Raw genomic sequence first — 12,041 nt, forward strand, 5'->3', positions numbered from 1 at the left:
TGATCAATAACATTTGCAGAATGTTGTGAACAACTACTTGTGGAATAAAGAGAAAACATTTAGCAAATTCTGTAAGCTTACTGCAGTTAATTTTAAACTAAAATAGTCTGCAAATAAACTTTGATCAAGAACATTATGAAGAACACAAGTGACATTTTTCTACAATCCATTGGAAAAAAGTCTGTCTAAATGATGCGGCTGTTCAAAGAAAATTATATGAATGTGAAAGGAATGGGCTTGATGAGTCAAATAGTTTATTCAATTCATGCTTTACATAGTTAATACAGCTCCACTTAGCTCCCCTGATGGATCAGTGAATAAAGGCTTTGTTTGATGGTGTATAGAGTCAAATAAACCTGAAAAGTCACACCCAAACACTATTTTACATTGATTAACTGCTTTCAAGCATAGATATACTGGAAGTGCTTTAATTGGCCTCAGCATTCTTGGTTTTAGAAGCAAAACAGTGCATCTACTTTGGATTGTTATCGACATATTTACATAAATCCTTGAGGGAAGACAGCCCACCCCTCCTAACCAATCTATCCTAAATTTGGCTCCAAACCTGCACTTGCTTTTTTGTTTGATGTTGCCTTCCCAATAGTGCCTATTTTCCAAAAGCAATTTTTTCTTAAAAATTGCTCAGTCATCAGATACTGAAATGAAGAATTGGTTGCAAGATTTTAGAAATTCCCAGATAAGACGCCTCAAACACAACTTGGGTAGGTTGTCACCCCATGAAATTTGCACTTGAATTGCACAACTTTATACTATACATTTTAAAGCTAGACTTAAGTTTTTTTAAAAAATATATTTTTAGGATTAAAAATTCTTTAAATCTGTACTTGGTTTGAGGTAACACCTCAAAAGTTAAAAAAAACTCCATTAGACCAGTCCCTCGATTACTGACAATTTTCTAAATTAGAAACGTTGTATCCACTTAAACATTGCTGCTTTACAGCATTAGGCAATATAAAAGTTTAGATAGAGGTGGCCAATGAATATATAAGCAGAGTGTTAATTCTGTGAAATATGTGGTTATTGTCACTTCCAATTTTGCTCGGGACGTAGTTCATATCAACGTATCATCTCAACTGACTGCAGCTTAACTATTTCACTCTCTCTATAACTGAAATAACTCCTTCATTGCTTGCTGCTTGCTAATTCTGTAACCCCAGCAGATATACTTATGGTACTAAGAGCAATGCTCAACAAAGAGGGAGAAACATGGCTGGTGGTGATTCAGACAAGAGTTTGGAAGAGGGTGCTAGGTACATAAATGCAGAGTCAGTGAAACAGCATATCCTTAGCCAAGATAATTTTATGCTTTGAAAATACATAGAAAACAAAAGGATTGGATTCTTCCTTTCATAGCTTTTTAGATGTTATTTGTGTGGTTTCTTCATATTGAATTGAGAGAGATTCAAAGTCAGAACATTAACTTTAGAAACTTAAGTCGTTCAAAGTAAGAAACGTGATGGAATGACAATAAACAGTGCTGAAATATTTGCAGTGTCAACTGTTCTGCTCTACTGAACTTTTGCTGAGAGAAAAATAAAACCTTACATCGAATAAATAATTATCTGAAGTATGAAAGCCAAGTAATGACTACCAGAAGTATTCTTTGGAATAGAGGAATGGCCACAAGAAATGAAGGTGGTGCATAGGATATGGCACACAACTGTTTTAAATGTTAATGGAACCTTCACAGCAGATTGGATACACTTAACCATCACTCTCTCAGCACCCAAGCAGAAGGGACTGAAAACTTGCATTTCATCTGTTAGCCTGTGCTTTGAAAAATTAGCCACCCCTGTTTGAAATGGCTGCAAATTTGACAGCAAGACCCAATTACTTTGAAAGGACAACAGCTTTCTCACCTGAGTATTTGAAGTCACTATCAATGCACTTGTTATGTTTGTCTGTGGTTTCCCACTTGGGATAGGTAGTGTAGGTGCTAAAGTTGCCATCAAAGGAGCTAATGCTGGGACACCAAAGTGGTGAAGGTTTGAAGTTGTGCATGGAGTAGAGTCAGAATCCTGTTAAAAGCACCATTAAAAACACTTTCACAGTGCCATTTTAACCAATTATTTAAAGTAGTACTATTTTAATACAAATTTGTTCCAAGATCAGACTTAAATCATGAATCAATAGATGAGGATTAAAGAACCATTATTCTAAACAATTCATACATTATGAATACTAAACAGTATTTTGGTAGCAATTCTGAATACAAAAATTCATTGAAAACCCCATTAATAAACTATTGACTGTACTCACTATATCACTTCCAGACAGTGATGAAGCTGAAGATGATGAGGCAGAGGAGAGCTGCTGTGGACTGGACAGAGACATAGGTGTTGCTTGGTTATAGTGAGATTCAGAATCTCTGCTTTGCTGCTGTTCTCTGATGATGTTACCAGTAGCCTTATCCACTGGTTCAATCTTAACACCATTATCTGATTTGAAAAGGAAAATAAAAGAGCATGTAGAAACATATTAGAACAGCAACAATATGTATATAAAATGTTTACGGTAGATAGTGGGCGGCACGGTGGTACAGTGGTTAGCACTGCAGCCTCACAGCGCCAGAGACCCGGGTTCAATTCCCGACTCAGGCGACTGACTGTGTGGAGTTTGCACGTTCTCCCCATGTCTGCATGGGTTTCCTCCGGGTGCTCCGGTTTCCTCCCACAGTCCAAAGATGTGCAAGTCAGGTGAATTGGCCATGCTAAAAAGCCCATAGTGCTAGGCAAAGGGGTAAATGTAGGGGAATGGGTGGGTTGCGCTTCGGCGGGTCGGTGTGGACTTGTTTCAACACTAAGTAATCTAATCTAATCTAATCTAATGTCCCCACCGGTACAAAGTTGTAATTCAAAGAAAAACAATCAATGCAAACTAAGGGCCAGGTATTGCAATCAAACAAAGGGCATGAAACATTGACCATAAAGAAAACATCAATTGATCCCTCTGGCAAATGTTTCACTTCAAGCACCGTGCAATAGTTCTACACCTGACTGTAGTATTCTTTATCAGGCAGTCAGAACATGGAACAGCAGTGATATCACCAGATTATCCAAGCAATCAACTATATTAATGCAATTTTACGGTTACACAAACAGGAAACCAAAATCACTAAACATCAATTTAGAATTGTTTTATTTTACCTAGAACAAATTAATTAAAGACTGGGGCATACAATGGGAAAGGCATAACTGAAATTGTTCACGTAAATCTAATTAAATATTTAGAGCTTGAAATCTAAATGCAGGGTAAGAAAGTTGACATTTTCAATGATTACAAGTTGTGGGAGATGCTGAATGACACAGCTGTGTGAGAGACTACTTCATGATTTGTGCAGTAATCTGGGCAAATTCTGCAACTGGAGTACAGGAGAGATTAAGTAACAAAAAAGACTATGGTGCAAGACAAAGAAAGATGTAATAGAACAAGAAACGAAACAAAAAGCAAGATCTCATTGAAATAAAATTGTGAATCACAAAATGAACACTAACAGCTGCTGTTTGGAGAACTGTGGGAATAGGTTATGATTTAAAATGACTGAACTCAATGTTAAATCTGGAAGGCTGTAAAGGAGTAGTCACCAAATTCAGACTGGCTGAGTACTGTACCAAACACCTCAATTTAGACCGCAAACAGGAGCCCCTAACTTCCAGTTGTCTGTCATGTTAATTTTCTGTTCTGTTCCTACTCTGGCTAGTCAGTCCTTGAACTCCTATACTATTCAAATTAAGTTCAAATTAAACTTGAGGAACAACATCTCATCTTTCAATTGGACATTTTGCAATATTCAGGTGCAACATCAAGTATTCCAGCTCCTATCCCCTAGCTCCACTATAATTCCAGATCTCAGCTATTAATGATGATTCTGCTGTTCCCATTTAGTGCAATTCTAGTCCTGTGTTTTTCTTCACTTTTTCCAATGCCATCCACTTTAGTCTTGTCCAATTATCTGTTGTTATTTAATCTCATCTGCCTTCCAGTCTTGACAGCTCTTGACTTTTTTTCTTTCACCCACCCATCACATCTATGCCTCATTATCACCAAACCTTTCTTGTTCAGTGACCTGAAATATCAACAACCAGAAACATCGACTCATCTTTCGACAGAGGTTAGGAGAAAGTGAGGACTGCAGATGCTGGAGATCAAAAGGTGTGGCGCTGGAAAAGCACAGCAGGTCAGGCAGCATCCGAGGAGAGTCTTCGGCTTCTCGAATGCTGCCTGACCTGCTGTGTTTTTCTAGCGCCACACCTCTCTACAGAGGTTCTAACAATGGCTGAACAAGCTGGGACTGTTTTCCCTGCAGCGTCGGAGGCTGAGGGGTGACCTTATAGAGGTTGACAAAATTATGAGGGGCATGGTAGGATAAATAGACAAGTTTTTTCCCTGGGGTCAGGGAGTCCAAAACTAGAGGGCATAGGTTTAGGGTGAGAGGGGAAAGATATAAAAGAGATGGACCGAAGGGTCTGTTTCCATGCTGTACATCGCTATGACTCTATGGACTCTATGTTCTAAAAAGAGACATGCAAGATAGCAGATGATGACATATCCCTCCTAGATCGTCTCAACACCTTTTAAGCAGAATTTTGGTGGAGAGGTAACATCCATTCTGACAAGTCCTGATGAACCTATCCCAACAGTCACTGCATCAGAGGTCAGATCGGTTTTCCTTCGTGTGAATCCAAGGAAAGCGATGGGACCAGATGGAGTACCAGGCCATGCACTCAGAACATGCGCACATCAACTGGCAGAAGTCTTCTCCGACATATCAACTTCTCCCTGCAGCAGGCCACTGTCCCTGCCTGTTTCAAGAGGGCCAACATCATCCCTGTGCCTAAGGCGGCTCATGCAGCATGTCTCAATGACTACCGCCCAGTGGCCCTAACTTCAGTGGTCATGACTACTCATTGACTACAGTTCAGCTTTCAACACCAATATCCCTCAAGACTGATTACTAAACTTAGTGATCTCAGACTAAACCCCACTCTCTGCAACTAGATCCTCAGTTTCCTGACCCGCAGGCCACAATCAGTGAAGATTGGGGGCAATATTTCATCATCACGAACACTCAATACTGGAGCCCCCCAGGGGTGTGTACTCAGCCCCCTACTTTACTCACTGTATACATATGACAGTGTTGCCAAATACCAGATTAATGCCACTTACAAGTTCGCTGATGACACCACCATAGTCAGTAGCGACGAAACAGACTACAGACGGGAGGAGGAAAATCTGGAAAAATGGTGCACTGAGTACAACCTAGCTCTCAATATCGACAAAGCCAAGGAACTCATTATTCACTTTCAGCGGGGTGTTACGCATGCACCCCTACACATTAACAGCACAGAGGTGGAACGAGTGAAGAGTGTCAAGCTCCTAGGAGTGGTCATCCATAACAGGTTTTCTTGGACTCATGTGGATGCACTGGTTACAAAGGCCCAACAACATCTCTTCTTCCTCAGGCAGCTGAGAAAATTTGGCATGACGGTGAATACCCTTCATTCCCTTCCCCCCACCTTACCCTAGTTCCAACCTTCCGGCTCAGCACCATCCTCCTGACCTGTCCTACTTGTCAATCTTCTGTCCCACCTATCCGTTCCACCCTCCTCTCCAAGCTATCACCTTACCCCCTCCTCCATCCACTTACTGCACTCTTAGCTACCTTCTCCCCAGCCCCAACCCCTCCCATTTATCTCCCCACCCCAGAGGCTCCCAGCCTCATTCCTGATGAAGGGCTTTTGCCCGAAATGTCGATTGCTCCTGCTCATCGGATGCTGCCTGACCTGCTGTGCTGTTCCGACACCACTCTAATCTTAAATTTTATAGGTGCGCCATCGAGAGCATTCTGTTTGGATGTATCACTACCTGGTATGGCAACTGTACCATTAAAGATCAGAGATCGTTACAAAGAGTGGTGAACTCGGCCCAGACAATCAAAAAGGCCAACCTCCCATCTACAGAATCCATCTACCAGGCCCGCTGTCAAGGAAAGGCCGCCAGTATTCTCAAAGATCCATCCCACCCTGGCAATGCTTTTCTACAACCTCTACCATTGGGGAGAAGGTACAGAAGCCTGAACACATGCACCAGCCGGTTTCAAAAGTTTCTACCCTACTGTTGTTAGAATACTGAATGGACTCACAAACTCTTAGCATTCGCCTGTACCTGTGTTTTTGTTTTTGCCACTGTTTACCTATTATTTACTTACCTATGCTACCTAACTCTGTGATCTGCCTGTATTGCTCACAAGACAAAGCTTTTCACTGTGCCTCTAGATTCAATTCAGTTCAGCTTGCTGACTAAAATATTTCTGACATGTACAATTTTTATTCCAGATGTGCATCAACTGTAGTATTTTACTGTTGTCTCGTCTAACCATGGACTGTAATGGTTCATGCAGGTCGCTCACCACTACCTTCCCTAAAGATGGTCAATAAAGACTGGCCAAGCCAGTCATTATTCATTCATGGAATGTGGTCATTAAAATGAAACAGAGATTCTGTGAAGGGAAGAAATAGTTTCTACTGGATCTAGTTACCAACTTAAAACCTTTGCTTAAATTACCGCTTAATTTTCTAGATTCCAGGGAACAGGACTGTGCTTGTTAATCTGGCCTTAAAATTCAATCTTGGATTTCAAGAATCATTCTCATGCTGAACTCCCTTCAAAGCCAATAATGCATGGAAGAACACTTTACTATATTTGCTGGTACAGATAGCCTGTATAGCTATACAGTAACTTCCACCCTCTTGTATTTTAATCCTAGATACAGTCTTTAAAATGTACAACCTATGTATCTAGCGTCACACAAGCACTGAAATTCATATACCACATCAATCATTTGAGGAGAGAAGAATTTCTTTTGACTTGACAGCAACATCCCTGTTAGTGGTGAATACCACTTGTGTTGCTGCTCCATAGAAAGAGTGTGAAACAGTTAACTTCACCTATTTCCCAAACCTTTGATAAAGTTTAGCCTTCCAGGGGAAATGTGAGGTAGACTTGGCATAAGTGACACCTGAGATCCATTCATGATGCTGCATAATATAAAGTGAAGAATCAGTGAAGCCATTATCCGACAAGGTTGCACCTTTTCCAGCATCCAGATTACAAGGTGAATAAATGGCTCAGGTCCAATTTATGAAGTTGGTAGTTGGGCTAAACTCTAGTGGTACCGTTGGAACCCAAATGAGTATATGCTGACCACGTGGTAGACAGAAGAGGTTCTCCTAATCGAGTTCATAACTCTCTGGTCCTGAGACTTTATTGCTATTGCCATTGTTTTCTTGGTTATTGTGGTTTTGCAGCCATTAGTTTTGTTGAGTCCATGCTCCTAATTCAATTTAAGCTGTTTTGGAATGTCCAGCATTTACTACCTCTTTTCCTAACAACACAAAGTAATCAATCATTTAATAAATCTATCACGTCCCTACTTTCAACAGCGCTATAATAAGCAAAGTTGCTCAAAAGTTTAAAGTAGATGCACTGCAAGACAGCACAACCAAGTGGAACACCGGTCACGGACACTTCCTGTGCATGAAGTGTTACCATCTGCACAAGCTCCAGCTTTGGGTTTTAGATCTTGAACAGCACCTGGGATCACGGAGATATCTCCACAAAGCAAAGAACTAGGAGGATGTTCAGAGAGTTGGTCATACCACAGATTAGAGGGAGCAGGCAGTGAGGAAATAGCTAACTCACTACCAGTCAGTCCAAGCAAAACAGGTAGGTATTGCGCAGGAGTCATGAGAAATTCTGCTCATTATCTGGCCTTTCCATTCTTGATATTGGTGATGATGATGTGTCCTTGGAGTAGTGCACTGCAGATGGCAGAGGAGAGGAGGATGAAGATAGTATTTGATAGGGGATTCTTTATTTTGGGGGACAGACGTTCCTGGGGCTATCAATGTGACTCCAGGTTGGTGTGTTGCCTCCCTTCTGTCAACGTCAAGGATATCACAGAATGGCTGCTGGACAATCTTCTTGGGAAGGGTAGACAGGCAAAGATCACAGTAGTAATCACATTGCTGGAAAGGAGAATGTGGTCCTGCTATTAGAATTTCAGTAACTAAGTAAAAAATTAGCCAACCAATATGACCTCTAAAAAATAGTAATGTCTGGATTACTCCCAAAGCCACATTCAAATGAATATAGAAATAGGAAGTGATACAGATGAATGTGTAGTTGGAAAGATGATGCAGGAAGGAGCACTTCAGATTCCTAGGGTCACCAAGACTGGCTCTGGGGAGATGGCACCTGTACAAACTTGAAAGAGTTGCATCTGAACTACGATTAGAGCAAGTTTGTTGATGGGTGTTTTGTTAGTACTACAAGGGGGACTGAGCAATCTTGGCAGAGCTATAGAAACCAGGGCAGAATGTTTGAAAGTAACACCAGGTGCACTACATGCTCAGAGAAGCAGGTAACACGAAAATAGAGAACAGCAAGTTAACAGGAGAGTTCGAGTAATGTAGAAAGTACCGAACTCTAAAGCAACGTTTCAATGCATGCAAGTAAAGCTCTAGAGTATAGTTAATAAGATTGCAGAGTTAGAGCCACAGATTATCCATTGCGATGATGATGTTGCATTCATTCCAGAGATCTGACTGAACAAAGTGCAGATCAGTGTTAAAAATACTCCTGACAACAAGATGTTCAGAAAGATAGGAAAGTTAAAAAGGGGTGGAGCTTTTGAGTATTTTGGGCTTTTTTAAAAAAAATTGGGCTCTAACTCCTCAAATCCTCAGCAAAGAGTCATTCTTGATATGTCGTTGGTTCAGATACGGACTATGGAATTTGGTCTTTACTATCAAATGGTCTCTGTCTGCTGCAAAGTGTTTTCAGCCCAGGCACTGTGCAGGCAACACATCCTTCAGAATTTCTGTTCACATCTGTAGAGTTGAATATGTATTTCCTTAACTATATTGTCTTCTATCACTACATTGCTGTTTACTTTCTCACTTGACAGCCTCCTGCAGCCGAGTACCATTACTAGTTTGTCCATCCTGCTGTCCTTGTTTTGGTCTACATTGATTGGAAGTACCCCATAAATAATGGGTGAACTCCCAGACTTCACCTTCACTGAACTTTGAGACCCTTACTTCCAATCACAACCTTTTGTCGTTCATCATTTACCAACTCACGTTTTACAAAGTTTCCCAGGTAGCTTTTCTCTCTGAAGTCTGATCAAGTTTTCAGCTCAGTCATCAGTTCAGCAAACTCAGCCAAAATTTCAAGGTCCAGCAGTCAGACACCTTTGTCCAGAACTAAGCTCACCATAATTTCCCAGGAGCTGCAGTTATAGTGCATATGGTGTGCAATAACTAACCTTATTTAATGGTTTAGTTAGAAATTTTTTAATTGACAAGATCATAGTATAAATAATTAATGGTAAATCTGTTTTGTTATTAATTCAGTAAAATAACGGCAAGTCATTCTTTTAGTAGTACCAAAAGAACACACTCACCAGCTACTGGAGATAAAACAAAAATAAGAAACAGCACCCTTCTTCCCTGTCTATACCAAATTCACCACTGCGAACAAAGCACTCTTTCACAATCAAACTGTGAGCCACTGTTTAAGCATTGCACATATTTGTCTGCAAATTATAATAATGTCCATAACACTCAAAGGACAAAGTCCAGGACTATACCTTACAGTGCATTGGACTACAGGGTGGTCATAGAGGGGTTTTTCCAGAACGGTGTGTTGTTTCGCAGGGATCAGTGCTGGGTCCACTGTTGTTTATCATTTAATGATTTGGATGAGAATTTAGGAGGCATAGTTAATAAGTCTGTGGATGAAACCAAAATTGGTGCTACAGTGGACAGCGAAGGTTCTCTCATAATACAACAGGATCTTGATCAGCTGAGCCAAACAGGCCAAGGAGTGGCCGACAGGGTTTCATTTAGGTAAATGCAAGGTGTCACAATTTGGTAAGACAAACCAGGGTGGGACTTACATAATTATGGTAGGGCCTTGGAGTGTGTTGTTGAACAGAGACACCTAGGGGTTCAAGTACATAGTTCCTTGAAAATAGCATACAGGAGGTAGATAAGGTGGTGAAGAAAGAACTTGGCATGCTTGCCTTCAATGGTCAGAGTACTGAGAATTGGTATTGAGACGTCATGTTGCAGCTTACAGGGCAGTGGTGAGGTCACTGTTAGACTACTGCGTCACCTTACTATAGAATAGAATTCCTACAGTGTGGAAACAGGCACTTCGGCCCAACAAGTCCACACTGACCCTCCAGAGAGTATCCCACCTAAACCCATTACTCTACCTTATATACCTGACTAATGCACCTAACCTATACATTCCTGAACACTATGGACAATTTACTACGGCCAATTCACCTAACCTGCACATCTTTGACTTGTGGGCGAAAACCCACATAAACTCCACACAGACAGTCGCCCGAAGCTGGAATCGAACCAGGGTCCCTGGCGCTGTGAGGCAGCAGTGCTAAGCACTGAGATATCATTCTGCCCTAAATAATATTAAGTTGAAAAGGGTGCAAGAAAGAGTTACAAATGATGTTGCCAGTACTAGAGGGTTTAAGTTATAAGGAGAGGCTGGGACTTGTTTTCCCTTGTAGTGCAAGATGTTGAGAGGTGATCTTTTAGGAGGTTTAGAAAATCCTAAGCGGCATAGGCAAGGTAAATAGCCAGGGTCTTTTCCCTTGGATAGAGGAATTCAAAACATGATGGTATTGTTCTAAGGTGAGAGGGGAGTGATTTAAAGGGACTGGAGAGTCAACAATTTCTCACAGAGTGATGCGTACATGGAATGAACTGCCTGGGGAACTGGCTGAAGCAGATACAGTTACAACACTTAAGACATTTTGATAAGTACATGAATAGGAAAGGTTTGCAGAAATATGGGCTAAACACAGGAAAATGGGACAAGTTTAGTCTGGGATACCTGGTAGGCCAGACGAAAGGTCTGTGTCTGTGCAATAATCATCTCTCGCTAAAATTGCTAGTTTTCAGGTCCTAAATTAATGAAAAGTTATTTTGCATAACTTACAATGTTTGTAGAACATGCTAAGTGAAGTGAATGAACTACAGGATTTTACACAAAAGACATCACAATTGATTGTGACGTAATCAAAAGATAACCACAAGGTAGACTGGCAGTCTGCAGGCAAAGCTCACACAAGGTGAGGAGAAAGAGGCAGTTCGTCAATTTTCCAGTCAGAATGCCTACCAACTTATCTCACTAATAGGCAATAAAAATGATAAGTTAAACTTCCTTTTAGATACAACACTTGTACTAACCACAATCAGGTGATCCAAGAATCTTTCCTGCACCCCATTTCTTCCTGATCCACTCTCTGTAATCTATGACTTCTTGAGTCACTTTGATTATACGTCCAAGAGTGCTGAAACAAAATGAATTACACTTAAATTATAGCTCATGAAAGTCATTCATTAACAAACAGAAAGTTGCAATACCCTACCTCTCAGAATCTCTGTTTGGATAAGATCTTGCCAGTGGTGAAACAGCATGGCTAAGAACAATGTATGCATAGTCAAAGACTTGTTTGACTTGCATGGCTCCATACGAACTTCTCCCCACATCATTTCCTATCAAGAACAACAAAAATTCACTCCTTGCTAAGCAAATCTTTAGGTGTTAAAAAGTAAACTTTTGAATGCACAAATTGTATAATAACACACGTGAGCTCAAAACACTTATTATTCCTAATTGTGTTGATAAATTCAGGGTGAGTGAAACAACCTTACATCTTGCAAACACTTGACCAACATGCTGATGCAGATAGGGGGAAGAGTGAGTGTTTGGGAAAGGGAGAGAAAGAGCAAGAGAATGACGATAGAGAGAGATAAAGGGTGGAGGAGAGACACACACACACACACACACACACACACACACACACACAGAGAGAGAGACACAGAGAGAGAGAGAGAGAGAGAGAGAGAGAGAGAGAGAGACACACACAGAGAGAGAGAGAGACACACAGAGAGAGAGAGACACAGAGAGAGAGAGAGAGAGAGAGA

General features: G+C 40.9%; 1 protein-coding gene across 8 annotated transcripts in view; it reads right to left on the minus strand.

Annotated features, from left to right (window-relative positions):
• The window catches only part of tent4a (terminal nucleotidyltransferase 4A), a 104,751-nt gene that overhangs the window by 19,362 nt on the left and 73,348 nt on the right, over nt 1-12,041 (minus strand). For 5 of the 8 annotated variants that reach the window (XM_043689621.1, XM_043689625.1, XM_043689623.1 and 2 more), the window contains exons 9-12: nt 11,483-11,609; nt 11,301-11,404; nt 2,281-2,459; nt 1,881-2,039 (exon numbers count right to left, since the gene is read on the minus strand). In XM_043689621.1, the coding sequence (XP_043545556.1) occupies nt 1,881-2,039; nt 2,281-2,459; nt 11,301-11,404; nt 11,483-11,609 (569 nt within the window). The remainder of the gene's footprint in view (nt 1-1,880; nt 2,040-2,280; nt 2,460-11,300; nt 11,405-11,482; nt 11,610-12,041) is intronic. The other 3 variants (XM_043689628.1, XM_043689627.1, XM_043689626.1) reach the window with 1 other exon arrangement.

Source organism: Chiloscyllium plagiosum, chromosome 5 (assembly GCF_004010195.1).
Source record: "Chiloscyllium plagiosum isolate BGI_BamShark_2017 chromosome 5, ASM401019v2, whole genome shotgun sequence".
Lineage (NCBI taxonomy): Eukaryota > Metazoa > Chordata > Chondrichthyes > Orectolobiformes > Hemiscylliidae > Chiloscyllium > Chiloscyllium plagiosum.